This window comes from Athene noctua, chromosome Z, assembly GCF_965140245.1.
Source record: "Athene noctua chromosome Z, bAthNoc1.hap1.1, whole genome shotgun sequence".
NCBI lineage: Eukaryota > Metazoa > Chordata > Aves > Strigiformes > Strigidae > Athene > Athene noctua.
The window spans coordinates 5,454,489-5,475,705 of NC_134077.1; the positions used below are offsets into that span (position 1 = coordinate 5,454,489).

Sequence of the window (21,217 nt, forward strand, 5' to 3'; positions counted from 1 at the left end):
CTACAGCCCTTCATCTCCGATGCTCAGCAAGGAGAGGGCTGGCTCCTGTCAACACCCTCATCCGTAACCCACCCCTTGGGACTGCCTTCTCTGCAGGGACCTGGAGAGGGACGCTCCGTCTCCTCCGAGAGTAGAAATCCCACCTGGGTGGCAAGTACGACCGTAGTGGTGCCTGGGGACACAATCTGGAGCAGAGATGTTTCTGTTCATTTGGTGATACGCACAGCCTCAAAGTGTGAATCTCCCTTTTGTCCACGGGGCCCATGGCACAGTCCATTTTTAACTTTTAAGGATATTCTGGGAAAAAATAAAAAAAATAAAGACAAGAAAAAAGAACAGAACCAAAGCATGTTTTTCTCCATTACCATAAAGAGGGCTTGTGAATGCATGGTATTAGTATCCCAAAAGCTATTAAACTCCTTAGTGATGGGAAACAGATGGAAAATAAGACAAAAGAATTCACAACTCATGTTAGACTGAATTGAATTCCTTTAATTTCACACAATGAATAACATATGAATAGGATTAACTTTTTTTTTTTTCTTTTTTTTTTTTAGTTAAGTGCTCTATACTGTGCTAACCTGATTTGGTAGCGAAAAGACTGAGCTTTGTTTTAGAAAAAAATGTTTAAAAACCAACATCTAAGATCATGAAGGAGCATGACATTAAAGCATGCCAGATGTATCTAAGCCTCAAAGAACATCAAGTCCATATCCATTTTTAAATGTACAAAAATGCTTCATGAATAAAAACTGTTACAAAAAGAACATTTCAAACAATGTACAAGTTTTTTTCTTGCCTCTATATTCAATAAAATACAAATACATTTTTTTGCTCTAAAATATGTTTACATACAATCAAAGTAGAACATGCAAATTACACTTTAAAAAAGGCTTTTAAAAACCACTTATGAATACAAACTAAAAATTAGCCAGCACGACTTATAGAACAATCTTGTGCCCCATTCGTTTGATTTTAATTTTTTTGAAATACAGTATATACATATTTAACACTTCATGTGCATTTATTATTTAAGAAATAGCTTAAAAAAATAAAGAAAAAGAAAAGTAAAACAAACCAACATGGGATTGAACTGCTTCCCCATGTTGTCCAATTGGCAGCTCTTTAATGTTTTTACATTTTTTTTTCTTTTTCTTTTTTTTCTATGTAGTGTTTTATACAACCTAGGCAGGCATCTTAAGGAGATCTCAAATATGTGTCCTTTGTTGAAATGTGCTTCTAATTATCTCAGAACTGCTGCACCCCAGTTTTTGGATGATATGGAAGGAAGAGGCATTGCAAGGGCATGATGTTTGTTTTCCCAATTCAGAAAAACATCCTGTTTTATTTTTTTCTTTTTCCTGTCTTTTTTTTTTTTGTTGTTGTTCTTTTTACTCTTCAGGATGCTACTTAAATGTGCTTAAGTGCAGTCCTGAAACAGGGCCTGTGAAAATAAGAGTTGGGGAAATCCTTGTGTATGGAACAGCGATTCCTGTTTATTTATTGTATTGCTGTAGTGCTCAGAAGCCCCAGTGACGAACCGGCACCTCATTGCACCAGATGCTACCCAAAAAATGTAACAACACCAACAGAATATTCTACACGAATGGTCCAAAACATTGCTGTCAAGTGGAGAGTCATGGGCCACGCTATAGGATAGCCTAGTGGCCGATGACTATTATGTTTCTTTTTTTTTTCTTTTTTTTTTTTTGACAGTTACCCAAAAACATGCAAGGTGCTTCACAGAAAATTTAATATTGAAGGGCTCAAGAAACTGGCAGTATGAAGCTCTTGGAGACACAAGTGGTTTTTTTTTTTTTTTTTTTTGTCTTTTTTTTTTTTTGTCTTTTTTTTTTTTTTTTTTTTTCCTCTCTCCCCTCACGCTTATCCCCATTCTTGCTTTAAGGTTGGGTTGAGGAATAGAAGACCTACGGAGAGGATGCGAACCCGTGGTCTCATTTCACATGGCTTGCAGCCAATGTGATTTTGTCTTGTGTTTTTATTGAAGCATGCTAAGTTGTGTGTTAATCTGTGACACAGCGGAGGTGTTTGAAAGGTCTTTTTGGTCTTAATAAGCAAAAGGGCTTTCACCCCAGTTTTTATACAGTTCTTGGAAATGTGTGGAGAGAATTCAGAGAGTTCCTCAGTAAATCTTCCTAGTGGTAGGGGAAAAAAAAATAATCAAAAAGCTCATTACTGGAATATTGTTGGGTAATAAACTGCAGGAGTGGGATTTTAGCCTTAAGCCCTAAAACTAAATCCTTTATGATCTGCATGTAGTACATCGCCTTATAATATTATTCTGTCAGCAACTTGCTTATCATATTTATAGACTATGCAACATGCAGAACACAAATTCTGAGTGCCATCTAACAGTATTTTCAGCCTGTTTTCATACAAATTAACAAGCTGATCTTCCTGCCAGCCAGGACTGGCTGCACTGTGCTGCTGTTTAGACAAACAGCCAAGGCTGTACCACAGCACCGCACGCTACCAGCACCTTCTTTGCAGCAAAAAACAAACCTTGGGTGTCTGGATAAAGCCCATCCTATGCAGATGGCTTGCAGTTACCAGATCTTGAATACCACCCGTAGTTTCTATAGGACCAAAAGGTCTAGCGTTTTCACTCAGTGAAGTAGATATGGGGTTGTACCCTTGGAGTGGATGCTCTCCTTAAGTACTGTACTTCTAGCAGCATTTTTGGATAGTAGTTTTTGGAAGGGTAAGAGCTTTTTTTTCCCGAAGCTCCTGAGCATAAGAGGCAGCAGCCATTCAGTCACCCTTTCCTGGGGGGTTGCAACCCACTATATCCAGAAAAAATCCAGCCTAAATCCAGCCCTTATTGGTACTCGGTAAGGTCTGACATGTCTTGACGCCATGGTGAGAGTTCACTGACAGCATTCGATCCTTTCAGATCTTTGCTCCACTCTCTACACATTGAAATGTCCTTCAATGCCAATAAAGAGACCAATAAAGATAAGCCAAAGAATAAGTCGTTCTCTGGCTTAGTTTCAGCTTTTAGGCTACCTGGCATACAAATTTTACAGTTTTTCTTGCATTTTAAGTGACACTACACCTACTTGCAGGCTCAGAGGAGGGATGGAAAAAAAGGGTTTCTGCATCAATTAAACCTCAGTCCAGTGCTTTTTAAGGAAGAAGGGAGGACCTCGAGGAGACTCAAGCATTTTTTTTTCCGCAGGCCTACAACTTCAGTCAATAACACTGTGCTAATTTAAGAGAACTGAAAAGCAAATTTGCTGTAACAGAATGAGCAACCAACCAGTTTATTTCTAAGCTGCATTAATTGGAAAACAAAAAGCACAAATGAGTATGATGAATGATGCAACACAAATTGGAAACAAAATTCTGTGATCCTTCTTATCAGTTTTAAGGAGATAGGATCTGCAGATTTGTTTCAGCCTTAAAAAAAAAAAAAAAATTATAATAAAATATCCCCTCTCCCAGCGCGCACCCCCCCAATCCAAATCCCAAACGCATTCAGTTTTAATAAGCCAAGGTGCTATCACAGAAGAAAAATCAGTCTCTAAAAATAATAAGCTGTATGTTTACAGTGTCCCTTTAACACCATAGTCTTGATATGACTTTTGTAAATAAATAACAGAATAGAAACACAAATTTTTTTGTGGGGGACTTTTTTGTTGGGTTTGATTTTTTTTATTCTTTTTTTTAGTGTCGTGCTATTTGAAGTTTCTTGGCAATAAGCCAGTTCAAAGATTTCTCAAAAAGGGGAATAGCAGTTGGCTTGTGAATCAATAAATAATTCCAATCCCCGCTCCCTTGCTGGAATATTCCCTCCCCCCTCCCATTCTAATATCCATCTTGCCATGCCAGGTGTTGAGTGTACTGAAGGACTTTAAAATTAAATGAAATAAATTTGAGAGTACCTATTTCAAATTTCAACAACTGACTTGTTTTCTAAAAGCATTGTTACTGCAATGGAACAATTTCATGTTCAGTCCTTGTTTTAGTTGGGCTGAGGAAATGGAGCTTGGGTACTTTACCCAAGTTAAATCAATGGCTAACGTACAACTCGAATGAGAAATGTACAATTTGAACTGACCATTTAAAGAGACGATTTGTCACACACAGTTTGCATCCATGCAGACTGAGAGCTTTATAATTACATTATGTACAAAAAAAAAAAATTTTTTTTAGTTTATTAAGGCAACCACAACTTGGAGAACATGTCCAAAGTGGCATTAATACAATTGCAGTGGTGATACCCTTTGAAGATTTTTTTTTTTTTTTCAGATAAGAACACTTATTCCTTTTCTTTTTTAAGAAACAATTGCCAAGAAAGAACCTATTTTCCATAGGGGTTTGTTCTCTTTTTTTTTTTTTTTTTTTTTTTTTAAAACAATCTACTTTATTTTATTTAAAAGAACTTATCAAGGCATTGCTACCTAATGCGAATTATTCAGATCCTGGGTTTCCCATCAATTTCACGGGGAATTGCAGGTGGTAAGAACTGGTAGGTTAGGGTCCTGTCTTTTTACTCTGTTTTTTCTGTCCTATTTTCATCTTTTATCTTTTTTATATTATTTTTTTGGTGATTTTGAGCATGTTTACTATAACTATTACCCAGTAGTGTCTTGCCGTTTTCTACTCACATGTACTGAGCATTAAAACAACTTGGTTGACTGATGACCCCTTTTTCACATGCCATTGAAAGCGCCAAGTTGCTTCATTGAAACGTGCTATCGTAACTGAATATCCATGTACACCTTATTTTAAATGCTGTGATATTCCGATGTTTCGTGGGATAGCACTTGGAATGAGTGCGCGCGCATGTAAGGCTCTACTTTTCTATTGCCTATATTGCAGCTAGTTGTAATTAGGCAAGTAAATGAGAAAGAAATATATAGTTCTAGCAGGAATCAGGCATTTTGGGTTAATGTGCCCCAAAGCCTGGTAGGTATATAAAACTGGAAAAAAAAAAAAAAATTAAACAGATTATAACCAAGATCACAGTTGAGAAAATTACACTATTTTTTTGTGGTTTTTTCTTTTTTTCTTTTTTTTTCTTTTTTTTACAGTGATTTCTACTATGGTATGGTTACTCTTAGTTTCACCTGGCCCACCAAACAGAATCGGAGTCAAGCGTGCAGCCCTAGTGACAGTGTTCAGCTCTCTGTGAGGATGAACTCCCGCCTCCGGATATGGTATGAGAACAGCAATGCTGAGATGCTGATTAGTTTTGGAAACTGTGAAGTAGACGCTCTCCCCAACTTCAACACATAACCCCGCCCCCCCTTATCCCCATGTTTTCTGCACCCTATCCCCTCTTGTTTTGGAGGAGCTGGGGCCAAAGTGATGAAGAAGAAGATGCGAACTCCGGCTGGCACAGTTCTCCGTGATGGGTTCTGGCTGCTGAAGGGACAAGTGAGTCTGCTGCTGCCACAGGGGCAAAGTGGACCGGGTGCCTCCAGTCCCTTAGTCCCAGTATGTCCCACTACTGGCACCCGACATCCGACGAGGTGTGCTGGCCTTAGGGAAGGCCTTCGCTTTCACTCCCTCTGCCTTTCCGGTGCCGCTTCACTTTCACATCCTCCTCTTCCTCCTGCGCGGACTTGCTCTTCCTTTTCCCAACCCGGGGTGTCCGGGGTGGAGGGAGAGCGGGCGGAGGAGGGGGAGGAGGGAGAGGAGGCGGCAGCGGTGGTGTCTCTCGAGCCATGTGTATGACAGCCTCAATGGTGGCCATGATTGTATCTTGAGTGGCTGCTTGCTCCAGTATCAAAGGGTTGAGTGTCGGCCTCTGACCTCTTTTGCTGGGAAGGTCAATGCATTTTTCCAGAACGGGCATTTGGTCTCTGGAGTCTTCGTCAAAGGAAAGGGGTTGCTTCCGAGGACGTCCCCTCCGCTTCTTCACGAAGTTATTGCCTGTCTTTGATTGTCTCTGCAGCCGCTTGGCTTTCAGGATCTTGTTCACGTGATCCAGGTTCTTCTTCGTGGACAGGATCTTGGTGTAGTTGCACATCTTGCGCACCTCGCACTGGATTGCTTCAATTTCGCGGCGCTTGAACCTTTTTTTCAGTGGTGGGCTGGCTGTTGAGAGAGAAGGAGAGAAACAGGAATAGGTCAAACAACAGTGAATGGAAACTCTCCTTTATCTGCTTTCAGTGTCATGAAGACTGGATGCTTTCAAGCCTGGTAGGCTGAATATGACTACTGAAGAATTGATGGCTGTGAGAAAGGACTCTGCATAGAGAACTAACTAAAAAAATGTAATGAGATTATTTATTACAGTCCCAGAAGAATTGCTGTTACCTCCTTTTTTTGCTGTCCTGTATGAAAACGCAACTTTGACTATTAAGCAGTCTTTAGAGATTTCTCTCCATCTCTCCTCTCTTCTAAAGCAACAAAACTTTTCTACAGCAAGGTTTTACCATTGGTTTGCTTCATGCTCATTTCTAAACCTCTAGCGGGAGGGAAGGAAGGGTTACTTAGTGTAGCTGTCGTATTGGTCCACTGTAACTACTACACTTTCTATACCCCAAAGCAATACTCCTGTTGTCTTCACTCCAGTCTTTAATTCTTGCCATGGATGCTAGTTAGCATGAAAAGTGTTTGTTACTGAAACTAGTATGAGCAGACATGCTGTGTAGGTCACTTCACCTGTGGCAAATTCATTACCCCTGCCTGGGTTTCTTTACTATAATTCCTGCACATACTAGCTGAAACTACTGAGTCACATAATTGACTTTAATGGCCCCCAACATAAGATTACCCCTGGTTCAGATCACTTACTTGAGATCTGAATGAAGTCCAAAGTCGTTAAGTCTCTTGCCAAGGTCACATTGTGAGTCATTGTCAGAGCTGGAAAGAGTACCCAGTGTGTCTTGGCTCCTGGTCTTTTGCTTAGGACATGAGACCTTCATTGTTTTTCTTAAATTGTCTCATTGTCCTTTACTGAACATGGCATCTGTTCAGAGTTCAGAATTTGCACACAGTTTAAAAGTAACTACCCCATTGTGAGAGAAACAGAATGTATTAATTCTGCTGTCGCCATAACTAGTGCTCCCTTTCACTCCTAACATACCTATTCTGTGCTGCTGGAAAAGAGATGATGGAGTTTAGAATTTCTTTTCAGTAAAGAATAAAACAACCCACCAAATTAACCTCAGCCCACACCTACTTGCAAACTTAATTTACACCTGACTGTCAAGCAGTCGTTTGGGTTTGAAATCCTTGAAGATTCCAGAGCAGCCAAGACTTCGAGAAAGGTTCATTTGGGGGTTATCACTCCCTCCATGCCTAACAGGCTAATCTGCCTGTGGTTGTTTAAATAAAGTTGTTATTGTAGCATTTTCTGGAGATAACCAGGAGCTGTCAAGTGGGAGAATCTCCTCTTGCTTGCTATGGGCTACAACAGATTCAGCATACAAACCTCACTCACCGGCCTCCCCTCTTGGACAACATAAATTATTGGCTCTTATACCACCATGTTGCTTGGATTCAGCAAAGAGCTTGCGTAAACAAACCCAAGTTACAATGCAAGAAGTAGGAGTGAGTCATAAACAAAACACAGACATATGCTCTCTTATAAATAAAGACCTGGATGGCCAACTTCCCAAAGTCTGGTTTTCATTAATTACAAAACAAAATACATTTTCCATATGTAACCCACTCCCCACACCAAAAAGAAAAATAAAACCCACTTGCAGTTTGTGATTCACAGAGGACAAAAGAAAAGAGGAATGCAGTCATTTTGGTACCAGAGAAAAAGAGAAAGGAAATGAAATATCCAAGTTGCTCAAGAGAAGCTAATTAGTTGCACAAAATTCCTCTCAAGTAGGTCACCCCTAAAAAGTGTGGATGCAAGAGCCCTAAGGGCAAGTGGCAGTGAACTATTTCTCAGTCATCTGATCAAAAAAAGGTTAAATCCCTGTCACACAAAATGATTATTCTCATCTGGCCTCACTGGTGATTGACATATATAGTCCCAATATTTCCAGCCCTAAGCATCCGACTCCTTTGAGTCTCTCCCAGAGCCTGAGAGTAGCTTCAGGTCAAGAACATTTAAAAAAATCAGACATTTGGCACACTCTTCATATTTGCTGTTCACCTTTTGTTTTTTATTGTTACTGCCAAGGCACATTTTCAAGACATTTTTATGAAAATTCCCATATTCAAGATGCAATTTTGTTCCAGAAAGTAAAGCTGAAATGTTTCAGTTAATGATGGAAATCTTGAAGATGGGAAATTTAGCAGAAATACAGGAAAAATTGCAAGGTTCATGGTAAGATCAGGAGATTTGGCATTACTCTCAACTTTCATTGGAAAGAAAGTAAGCCAAAAGAGAGGAAATGAATTTGAATAAAGCATTAGCCAAGTATCTGCAAAGATTTTGTGTCTTTACTGAGCTTTATCTGTAGTCAGCTGGTTTTGGAGCTTAGTATTACCACCCCATCATAGTCAATGAAGATCTGGTCTATAGAGTTGGTAGGAGATGACCCCCGTTTCTAAAATGGGAACTCAATGCAATTTAAAGCGACCATGGGCATCCTTCTGACACCCTGATAATGGGTAAGTAAGGTGTAGGTCTCCTGTCCATAACCGCCAAATCAAATGGGTGTCTTACGCAAAGAGGTCCAGGTGACACAGGCTGAGTGTCCTGAGTGGAGTCTGATGCTGAGTAGACGGTTCCTGAGCAGACCAGAAGCAGGGATCTGCTTTCTGCCGAACTGCCTAGTTCTCCAAAATTAACTGATATGCATTTATGGGTAGATATCTACACTTAACATAAATCTATACGCTGAACACCACTCTCAGCATCTTCCTTCATCTAGTTTAGAAACTCTTCTGCCCTCTTAAAACTCCATAAGCTGACAGTCTGTTTCCTTGTGGACTGAAACTAATTTTCTCATTTAGAAAAAAAAAGCTTGCGCTGTTCTGTGCTGGCTTACTGCGCTAATTTTTCTTTTGTAAATGCTTCAGGGTGTTTATGACTTTCTCAGGAAGCTTGTTAGAAGCTACTAATAATTCTTTTGCTTTTCTTCCTAGCAAGCCTCTGAACTTGCAAGCTCTAGAAAATATTTGAGTTGTGTTACATGGTCTGCCAATAGTCAGAATGCATGTACTGAATATGTAATATCCTTTCAAGTCAGGATTTTTAAAGGAGATATTAGGAAACTCAATATTATTTTCACTATTAAGAGACAGGGACATCTGATTCTGCATTTGGTGTAGGGAGACGATACGGAAAACTCTGATGGGTCTGCAGGGGAAAGATTTGATGAGGTGTGCATATGACAAAATAGGGGGGAGATCTGCCAAAATAAACCACTATTGAAGTGAGAGCCATTAGGTGTTATCAACTCATCTGGAAGCTCTTGGTGGGCAATCTCTGATATAAAATATTTTCCTATATTGCCATGTGATATACCGCTCTGCTGAAAACCAAACCTAAGTATTAATCTTTTCCATTTTATCCAGACAAACCCTGCCCAACCTTGGACCCAAGTTGGTCTGCATTGACTTTAGGCTTCGTTATTTTCTTCCTGCACATACTTTCCTGTTTGCACGTGGAAATCTTTCTTTACAAGAAACACTTTCGTCTTGCTTTATCTCGTGGAATTAATCCAGAAGGAGTGGAAGAAGAGGTGGGGAATAGTAACACTGTGTCTGCACGCAACTATATGAAAATGGCAATATGCTCCTACAGAGAATGATACAACATGGTGGCAAGCTCCATGTGCTAGGGATGCACGGGGGACACTTTTTTGCCTGGGCACCCTTACGTCTCTACACCTACCCAGGCTGCTCCTACAGAGAATGATACAACATGGTGGCAAGCTCCATGTGCTAGGGATGCACGGGGGACACTTTTTTGCCTGGGCACCCTTACGTCTCTACACCTACCCAGGCTGCATGGCCACATGCTGCCTTCATGAAGACCTGAAGCTGTTCGGCAAAATCCAGCCCAAAGTGAAGAGAAACTAGAAATACTTGATGCAGCACAGGTACTTGTACTTTTTCTTCATCCTTTTCCCACTCTCCAAGCAACCTTACCTAGCTTCCTCAAACGAGCAAGAACAAACGTTAGTCTTAAACCACAGCTTTACACATTTAAAAAAAGGCACATGGAGGCCCAGTGTTTTTCTCCTCCCCAGGGTAGACAGATGCAGTGAGGCTCTGTCTCACAGACAAAGATAAATTGAAATGGCCACAGACCATGCCGGAAAGTCATGCAGGATTGATATGATGCTGGAAATAGCTGCTGAGGCAGAGAGAAATCTCCACCAAAAATATACATTTCCAAGGGTAGCTTAGAGTAGGCTGGGGGATCCACTCCAGCACAGTGGTGCTGAACAAGGAGGTGAGCCCAGTTAGATCAGACTTGAAAGTTTTCCATTGGTCCCCTAACTTTATTCCGGATGGCTTTGTTATGTCTGCAGCACTAAAATCCTTCTTACTCCCTGTCATTGTCCATCCCTTTGGAGTTGCTCGAGGCCACTTGGAAGAACATGGCACAGAGAAGACTGTTTGCTCGACAGCTGGGCTCAGTTTGTCAACTTGGTTTGAATGGAGAAATTTTCAAAGAGCTCCCTATTAATTACAGGAAATCCATAGCACTGTCCTGTTTTCCCATTAACACAGTTTCTTTCAGTTTTCAACTAAATTATTTCAACATCTGGGCTACAGATAAACCAACAATTTAATTAGACTTCTGAAAATGGAAAGAATGAACTATGCAGTCAAGCATACACTTTCATCTTGAAACTGATCATAAAATATTTGTGTGCTTTCATTCTCCGCTGCATTAAAAATCTGTCCTTAGTTTATATGTAGGAAAGTATTAAAGACTAAACAGAGAATTCTTATTTTTTCATATAAAAATTTATCTTTATAGTGGCTACTTTACAGCATGGAACCCTTGTTTTCACTCTTTATTCAGGAAATGAGAGGAAAATCAAAAGGAGTGCACTGAAACAGAACTTTCAATTGAATAATTAAATATGTAATCATTCCATAAGTCAGTGATACAATTGCATTTTTTGTGAATGTGAAATCAAGGGTTTGACAAGACCATGAAACTTCTAATGGCTGCATGTAAGGTAATGTACTCTGGGTTGCCCATTCTATGGAAATTAAGACACAATGCAAAATTAACTTCTCCATCCGTGCCCAAGAAAAGGCAAGATGATGCCTGAATGACTTGGCTCAATTTCTGGCTGTATAAAGCTATCACTTTTCTGATCTGATTCAAAATAGAAGCATAAAGTATAAGTTGATTGAAAAACATGCTATTCTGACTTATTTATTCTGATATATTTTAAATCACTGTTCATTGCCCCAGACAATTTCACATTTGCAAGACAGAATATTATGTTAAAATCACTGAAGTATGCAGAAAGAAATCTCAGCTGCTCCTTAGCTATTCACTGTGTATTCGGCATGTTCATGCTACAGGGATGAGAACATTCAAATAAATGAACAACAGGGCTGAGAAAGGAACCCAAGAGTTTTGCTTCAGAGTCCCCTGCTAGACCATACGGGCTGGTGCTACTTGTGTCCTCATTATTGCACAAATGGTGGTATGTGAATAAAATAGATTTGATATGCCAAGATATGATCATGATAAGAAAGTGTTAGAAGAATTACAGCCTGATTATCACATTAGATATGCACATTTGCAGCTACTGCTCCAATCAGGAAGAGCAGTACAAGCACATATTGTTCAGTGCAGTGCCAGAAGGAAGAAGATGGGGAAGAAACAGAGGGGATGGAGCGAAACAACATTACCTGCTTCAGATGTTGCTGATGATGAAGGTAGGAGAGATAATACTGGAGTCGGCATTGCAACACTGTCAACAGCTGCTGGTTTCCTTCTGGTCATCATGTTACAGGCAGAACTTTCCATTTTACCATGAAGTGAAGTCTGGTCTGCTTTTAAGTGAGGACCTGTAATTCCTGGGGAAGGAAACAAAATTTGGATGAATATTGATGAAGTAATATGTCTGGGGAATATCTGGAAAAGAGAAATCAGTTGCTGTCCTTGCTATACCGATATATTTCCAAATTTTCCCGTGTAAGTGCCCGTAATATGGTCTTGATACTAGCAAGGATCATCACTTTTATTTTTGATAATACTGCTTAAGGATGTACCATTACTGATGACTATAAACAATGGTAAACCAACATCATAAGTCCACATTACTACTTTTTCTTCTCCAAGCAAATGCATGTATGAAGACAGACATCCTTTATATCTGTATTTAGTGGAATTGTCTATTTGTCAATCTCTGGATAGCGTATTCTCCACACTCACACACTACTCCTATAATGACTTGACTCAGTGGGTGCTTCATCTGAGTAAGGAGTATCAGGAGAAGCCTCAGTATGTAATTCCCTGTCTAAAGTACATTACACTTACTTGTTAGGAATCCCCTTCCTAATGAAAATTTACCTTGCAACTCATTAAAGTGGTGGGAGTTTAAAAAAAAAAGAGTGACTTGTCACACATTTTTCTATCTAGGGATTACAATGCAGAAGAAATAACCAAAGAGGTCAAATATTCCAGAAAAATTAAACTTATGGATTCATGACTGGTAGATTCCTCACTTAACAATGTTTCTCATACTCTCTTATGATTTGAACCCATTTTATTTGATTGTACATGTGTCAAATTTAAACTGCTCAGACTGAAATTTTACATTTTAAATATCTGTCTAATACAGCTGAATGTGTATCATATTTCTATAGTATTTCTACGAGTTCATGTGTGTGTATACATATTGAAGATATATCTCTAAATATATGAATTTACCAAGTAGAAATAGCTCTTTAGCAAAGAGCTAAAATGCCTCAGCCACTTTTCACAATAAGATTGGAAGAATTTTGCCCATTTTAGAAAATTCCTAGAAGTTGCTGCTTGTAAAAATCCAGTAGCCCCGCTCTCACGAGACCGGAGCAAAGGTCTGCTAAGCTCAGGACTTGGTGTTGTGTCTGTGCCAATTTATGAAAACCTCTTGCAGTCTCTGTGATGATCAGGCATCCAGGGCAGGCATTCATTTTTCAAAGGTAACCCTTCATAAATTCCTTCTCTTTCCAATCTCAACCTGCACATGGGCCTCAGATAAAATGAATCAGATTTTGGCTGTCAAATTATATTAAAATACAAAAACCACAGAGCAGCTGAGATTCGAAGGCTCATCTTGACACTACTTAGTCCACCTCACCCTGCTCAGGGTCAGCTAGAGCAGGCTGCCCTGGACTCTGTCTGGTCAGGTTTTGAATATCTTCAAGGATGGAGACCCCACCATCTCTCTGGGTGACCTGTTCAAATGCTCAATCATCCTCACAGTAAAAACGTGTTTTGTGATATTCAGACATAATCTGTGTTTCATCTTGTGCCCACTACCTCTTGTCCTTGTCACTGGGCACCACTGAGAAGGGTTTATCTGCACCTTCTTTTCTCTTCCCCATCAGATATTTGTACACATGGGTAAGATCCCCCTAAGTGTTCTGTTCTCCAGGCTGAACAGTTCCACCCATCTCAGTTTTTCCTCATAGAAGAGATGCTCTAGACCCTCAATCATCTTTTGCTGGACTCTCTCCCATATGTCCATCTCTTTATTGTACTGAGGAGCCCAGAACTGGACACAGTACTCCAGGTGTGGCCTTATTAGTGCTGAATAAATGGAAAAGATCATCTCCCTTGATCTGCTGACAACTCTTCTCTTAACACAATGCAGGAAGCCCTCAACCTTCTTTGCTGCAAAGAAGGATCATGGATCATGGTCAACTTGGTGTCCACCAGGACACTCAGGGCCTTTTCTGCCAAGCTGCTTTTCAGGTGGCCAACACCCAATAAGTACTGGTGAATGGGGTTATTAGGCCCCAGGTGCAGGACCTTGCACTTGTCCTTGTTGAACTTCATGATGTTCTTGCCAGCCCATTTCTCCAGCCTGTTAAGGTCCCTCTGGTATATCAACTACTCCTTCCAGTTTTGTATCTTCTCCAAATTTGCTGAAGGTGCACCTCTACCCAGGTCATTTATTAACATGTTAAATAGTTTTGGCCCTGGTATTGACACCTTGCATGCAGCACTAGTGACCAGCCTCTAGCTGGATTCTGTGCCCCTGATCACAACCCTCTGATCCCAGCAGTTCAACCAGTTTTCAGTCCATCTCAGTGTGCATTTATCTAGTCTGTTTTCATCAGTTTGTCTATAAGGAGGTTATAGGAGACAGTGTTAAAAGTCTTGCTGAAGCCAAGATAAGCAACATCAGGTTGATAAGGCATGATTTCCCCTTCATAAACCCATGTTGACTAATCCCAATCACCTTCTTGTCTTTCATATGTTCAGAAATGCTCTCCAGGATTACTTGCTCCATCACCTTCCCAGGGATTAAAATGAGGCTGGCCAGCCTGTTGCTCCCTGCATCTTCTTGCACATATTAGACTGACATTTGCTCTCTTAAAGTCCTCAGAATCCTCTCCCAGTCACCACAACCTCTCAAAAATAATCAAGAGTGGCCTCATAATGACATCAGCCAGCTCTCAGCACTTTTGGGTGCATCTTGTCAAGTCCTTCGGATTTATGCATGTTCAGTTTATTCAACTATTCCCTAACCAGATCCTCCTGACCAAGAGTAAGTTTCCTTTCTTGATCAGTCTCAGGGCCTGGGTCTCCTGAAGGCCAGTCTTACCAGTAAAGATCAAGGCAAAGAAGACAATGAGTAAGTGGGTCTTTTGCCACCAGGGTCCCTACTCCATTCAGCAGTGGGTCCACATTTTCCCTGGGTTTCTTTTTGATGCTTATGTACCTACAGAAACATTTCTTGTTGCTCTTCTGCCTTTGCTAGATTCAACTACAGATGGTTCCTTTTTCTGTCTGACATTACTCAGGAGCTCCTTGGTCATTCATGCAAGTCTCCTGCCACCTTTGATTGATTTGATTTGCCACTCAGATTTGGTTTGGCATGTCTCAACAATTTCCCTGATCCAAGCCCCAGGCGAGCAGAAACCCCCCCGGACGGTAAGTCAGGTCAGCAGATGTGGACCTTTGTCCCCTGCAGCTGTGAGAGCCCACTGCTATTCCCAGATGCACCTGGATAGCACCAGTTAGTTCCTCAAAGAGTTCTTACAAGTACCCTGATACCTTTCCCAGAAGATCAAGAAGATCTCAAAGCAGAGCCAGAAACTGCTGCACAAACACACCAATCAACATTTTCTTGTTATTTGTGGCTTAGAGTTGCTATGAACAGTTCCTGCCTTTGTCTCTTGCACATAAAATGTGAAATATCGGGAGACCTATGGGTTGTATCAGAAACTGTGGAAGATATCTCCAGAAGGCTCAGGCACAGAAAAATTACACTGTGTGGAGAGTCTGAAAGATGGGGCTATAGAGAGGGGCCAGTCAGAGACAGGAGTCCTGATGGACCTGTGACCTGATACCAGCCTGGGACTTAACAGAGGAGAAGAGGGGTGAGTGCAGAAATAGTCAGGAGGAAGACAGAATGACAGGTCATGACTTGGTGGAGATATGCAGAGCAGTTTCTGCCTATTAGACCACACATCCTTCCATAGCCTCAAATCAAGTACTAAACATCTCAAATTGTATCCATTCAACTTCAATCTCTCTCTGCTCAGCTCCTCTGTTGCAAATGAGAACAACAATATACCCTCATCTCAAGAGCAGTGCTGCGAAAATAAAATTATCAACATTCATGAAACATTCATCTATTCGTACCAAGGCTTAGAAATGTGGAATAAATGAGACACGATGTCACACACTGAGTAGCAAGAGGAAAATCTGACTACCGAGTAGCCGTTTGTTAGGCGAATGCTGAACAATGAATAAAGCAGTGTCCCATAGAATAACTGGGATATCTGACCAAGTAATTTCACCTATGGAGTCATAGCACTGTGGAACCATGCACACGCAAAACTGAGGTTTCACCACTCCATAGTACCCGAGTTTGAGCCTTGGCATTATTTATGCGTGAATGTAGTTTGTGCGCAAGAAATGTGCACATGTGGGTGTCTGTATCAATACACACAAACATATATGCATGTGCATATGGTACATAATAATGCTAACAACCTCATAAGTTCAACATCTGGTTCTAATTAAACTGAAGGGCCTATATAAAGAGCCATATGAAAACATGCAGCTGTAACCTGTTGACCTCTATTGATAAAAAAAAAAAAAAGTCTCTGTGAAGCTGTGCTTCAACATATCAAGGGACAGTCATTCATTTTTTCAAAGGTAATCCCTCACAAACCACTTATCCTCTCAAATCTCTACCTGCACACAGTGTTTGCATTAGGGACCTTGATTTATGGATTCCCACTCCTTGGATGGAGAGGCTGACTTCCTGTTGCCGTGGTTACTTGGATCTTGGTTCAAGGTTAAACTACTCCCAAATCAAAATCAGTGGCAGGCACAGCATCTAACAGCCAGGTTATTGACTACCCTAGGATGCTTAAAGGTCAAAGACCAAAGTGCTGCTTACTGCCTTTGGGGTGAGTCAATATTTTCAATATTTTTATTCTGTTTCTTCTGAAGAAGTAGTTGCTGCTCAATTACCACCTATCTGGGTTTAGCAAGGTCATACAGATCATTGAGGAAAATCATCCCCCTACAGAAGAGACACAATTGTAATGAATGACTTCAAAGTTTACATGGCCCAATTGCAGCTCATCGCTGGTGAATCGTGGGTTCAGCCATCTGTCTTTTGTTTCAGGCACTTGGTTTCTTCAGCCTATATCGCTCACCTCACTGAAATTCTCATCCAAATTGAACAACGGGAGTAATTTATAGGATCTGGAGCAGCCAATAAGGAAGAACCGTTCTTTCACAGGTTTCTTTCACAGATACCAAAATGCAGACAGAGACTCAGAGGCACAGTTGGAAACCCACGGAGGTGCAGAGATTTGCTCTAAAGGCTGTGATCCACGCTGCAGTAGCGGGAGGTCTGTCCCTTGAGTGGATGGATCTCTTGGTGCTGTACCATCACCTTCCGTTGGACTCTTCCTTCTCATTTGAGGGGCTCTGTACAGAAGGCCTTATGTAAAAGAACCTGTCACTTCAACCCATCTCTGACTCAGATGAAAAAAAAAAATCATCGGCAACACCATCACAGAGCTTAAAATTTACACACACTTCCAGTGTATTTTATCCACTGCTCTCCTCCAGGGAGAGAACAAGATGATGTATATGGGTGGCCTGTTTCAGACCTTATTTATCACCTGTCTGTTGATCTTTATGCATTTCCTCCTGATTAGAGCCCACTTCATCCCATGAAAAACCAGTACCTTAACTTTCCTGAGTCCCACTGGTAGCACAGACAAGTGCACATGCAAGTGAGCAACCGGTGGCAAAGCAGAGAGGAAATCAATCATTATTTGTTTAAAGAGAAAGGGCAGAAGGAAAGGACTGCTTCAAAAGCAAGGGCACACATGAAAGAGATTATCAGGAACCTAGAACAATGATGGCATGATTATAAATAATCATAATGATCACAAGTAAAGGGGTGAATCAGGAGAAGCACTGTTCTAGTTCAGGGCAGACTGTCAGACTGTGTATGAGGGAACGTAATACTGATGTGAAACTGGCCTTTTTCTTAAAGATTTAGGGGTCCCCTGGTACTTTGGATAAAAAGCTGGCGTTCTTCATTCATTGGCTAGGCAACTGATAATTAATACATTAATTTTAAAGGCCTAGTCATTATTGTTGTTATTAAGTACTTACACTGCAAGTAATGTGGTCTAACTCCATTGTGCTAAGCTCTGTATAAATGCATTAATTAACTATCCTTGCTTCACTGTTAAATCAGGCTCACTTTGCTTACTGCATTCATCTATTTTCTCTCATCTTGTACTTATATGGAAAGTTTCTTGGACAACATCCACCTTTTCTTCTTTAATTTGTTTACAGAACCAGCACAATACGCACCCAGGCTGGAACTCCAAGTGCCCGTTCAAAAGAGATAATAAATGTTAATTTGCCATTGGAAAACAGAGAAAATCAGCTGATAAAAATTGATTTCAGTGAAGCTTCTGCTAGGGAAAATTTTTCTTTAGAGAGTTCATTGCATTGGATTTCATACTCCCCACAGATTTCTGGAAATCCACAGCTGTACTTAAATTGTTTATGCGTCTGACCATTGTTATTGGAAAACTCTTACAAACGATTTTTCTCTCAGTGTCTTTGCACAATGTAGCTATGCAATGCAGCTGTACAGGAATGCACATCTAAACATTAAGTTAGTCATAGTATTTGCATTTTGATAACTCCTTCGTTTTAAATAAAGAACCAGAAAAAAACTTGTATCTGGGTGAATCTTTTTTTAAGCCTGATTTTAAATAAATCAGTCAAAATTTTGGCATTGCATCATATTCCAGAAAGGAGAACTGAATTACTATGTGATAAATGTAGTTAAGGAAAGTAATTATTCTCCTTAAAGTAATATTATTACCTTTTTAACTTATGGAATTCATTTCCCTGGCTTCTATTTGACGTGTATTATAATTTAAAAATAACTGTACTTTCAATGTACAGCACTGCTTTATGGCTTTACGTCCTTTTATCTTCCTCCCTTTTCCACCATTATATTAGAAACTTCAAATTCCATCTCTTCTACGAGGGATTTTCTATTCTGCAGAATGTGTCCCCCTGAATAAAACCAAATTCTTGCAGAATAAAAAACAATAATAATAAAAAAATTACTCTCTTTGCCAACAGGAAGAATTTAAGACATGGAGACTGCTTTATTTCATCCCAGCTATTTTTTTTTTTTTTTTTTTTTTCCAGAATAGCTTTAGAGAAAAAAAGAGGGAGACCGAGAAAGCCATCATTAGATAGATCTTCTGATCTTTATCTGCAGTAGCACAGTCAGAAGAGCTAATGCTATGATGATAGCTTTGAAATCTCTTAGGAATTGGATAAAGAGAAGCGATAGTGATGAACTCCCAGCTAATAAACACAGAGTGCTTATTTCTGCAGAATGATCAATTTCCAGATGTCCTGAGGCTTGTCTGATACAGTTGATTTACTCATTCTCCCTCACTTCACTAATAAAGCTCAAGTCCAACATCAGATTAGAGAAGAGCCAGATTTCTTAAAGGGGCAGGAGGAGGGCTGGCATCATGGCACACAAATGCTGGGAGACACACTAATCTCTTCTGTCTCCTCCTATAACCACCAAGCTGTCTTAAACAGCTGCTTTCCTCTACTGAAATCATACACTTTATCCGCTTTGGGTTAGTACAGTAATACAGACAATTAATTTGTTATCTTGTTAGTGGAAATTTAATGCAATGATCTAAAAGAACTCTTACATATTGTGATAAACTTTAGTGCCTCCAGGGCGCTTCTCTTCCATAGGACTCATTTCACATCCCATCCATTATGCAAATGAGATGTGGAAATAGTTTAGTTCCCCTAATGTATCCGTACACTGATGGATTGCACAAAGTCAGCCCTACTGAAACTAATGAGGTTAAATGCATCTTGCCATTCCTTTCTACTTGGGTGAGTGTCTGCGCCTGAGTTCAAGCAACGCGGTGCAAGCCTTCCTCTTCACTTCTTTATGAAGATAATTGTGTTTCCTGACAGTGGCAACTGCTGCATACCTGAACCCTCACAAGGCATTACTTAAGCAAGCAGAGCAGCTGCTGTTGCTATGTACAGCTGTGGGGTTGCCTGCAGAGGCTTCAGATCATCTTCCACTTCGGGGAGGTGGGTCCTGGGACTGTGCAGAGATGCAGGCTGCAGGAATCTGCAGCCTACAATGACATGAAGTGTTTGAAAACAACATAGCTGTTAGCATCATCGATGAAAGAACTAAACCCAAGGAGGAAAGGGTAAGGAACCATTATTTCGCTCATCATCAGAATGAGTCTCAAATCCCCATTGCCCCTCCATCTGAAAGGATGATCATCTGTAATTTGAAATTTCAAAAGGCCAATCTTCCACCTGTTCCAAGCCTGTATTTGCAGTGAATTAGACTTCCTAGGAGATGTAGTCTTGAGCTTTTCCTTTTGGTTTTGCTTTGGGATCACTTTTTCTTGTACTAGTATAGGAAGAATCATAGATCCTCCATCTCATTCCTTTCCTGCCTCCTCTGCATATTGCCAGCATGGAAATGGAGACAGGAGGCTGAGGAATAAAGGCTGCAGCCACAGTCATGGGAGACGAAGCGATGTGTGTCTGTAAATTCAGTCCTTCATGTACTCAAATATGAAAACGTATTTAATGGAGTTGGTGGAGGCAGTTCATATTCCAGGACAGAATGGGGCAGTAACCCAAAGGGGCTGTGAGTGTGCTCATACCCCATCTCCTGAGCCCCACTGTGTGCCCTTCCCAGGCCCCCAGCCCTTCAGAGTGGGATCAGGATTCGAAAATGTCATAGAGTAAACCACAAAATTTTGTCATGCCAGGAGGTGATGAACACTTCCTATGAGGATTTTCAGTAGAAGATGGATCAAAAACATGGTAGCTATATGTGGGTGACAGCAATCAATCCATTTAACAAGAGAAAAACTCAAGGGTTCAAAAGACTAATTCATAGTCAAAGACTACAGAATCCCAGGCCTTGTGAATATGGATTTAAGCTAAAGGGATTTGCTAATGGGTTCAGAGTCAAAGGCTTTTCCTGTCCAGAGCCTGAAAATTTTACTTGAGCAGAAAGTTACAATTTACAGTTGTCAGAGACTGACAGAATCAAGAGGGAGAGACAGAGACTGATGGTGCTGGAGAAGTGAATTTTTCCATGAAATAGCAAATGAATCATTTAATACACAGTGATGAAGAACGAAACTGTCTCACAGAGGAGGAAGGAGAAAAATTAAAGTTTTTGAAGGAAGTGAAATGAAAGAGAAGTGTTTGAGGGAGGATGGTTAGGTGGAAGAGTGAGCTAAAGGGCTCTTTTTAAAGGCATAAAAAGCCCTTAGCTATGCTGAGGTGCAGAAATAAAAGGCCTGCAGCTAGGAGCAAGGAACTACCCAGAGATGAGTAGTCACACTGAGATGAGCTGTCATAGCGGATGAGGATATGCTCACTGGGGAGGAAGGAAACGGAAGATAGGATTTCTTTCTCAAGAACGCAGCTGAGGAAAGACAGATGGGGAAATTTCAATCCGTAAGTAATGAGAAAAGTCAAGGGTGGTGTTTTGAGTTCTTGTTTTTCTTAACAACAGGGATGATCATTTTTAAATGTGGCAGATAGAGCTGATATTCCCTAGGC

General features: G+C 40.5%; 1 protein-coding gene across 2 annotated transcripts in view; it reads right to left on the bottom strand.

The window, feature by feature from the left end:
* Positions 1-477: 477 nt before the first annotated feature.
* SETBP1 (SET binding protein 1) overlaps positions 478-21,217 on the bottom strand; it is a 264,896-nt gene continuing 244,156 nt past the window's right edge. For both annotated transcript variants that reach the window (XM_074931316.1, XM_074931315.1), the window contains 2 exons: positions 11,767-11,934; positions 478-6,066 (listed from right to left, as the gene is read on the bottom strand). In XM_074931316.1, coding sequence (XP_074787417.1) covers positions 5,510-6,066; positions 11,767-11,934 — 725 coding nt within the window. In that variant the 3' untranslated portion in view covers positions 478-5,509. The remainder of the gene's footprint in view (positions 6,067-11,766; positions 11,935-21,217) is intronic.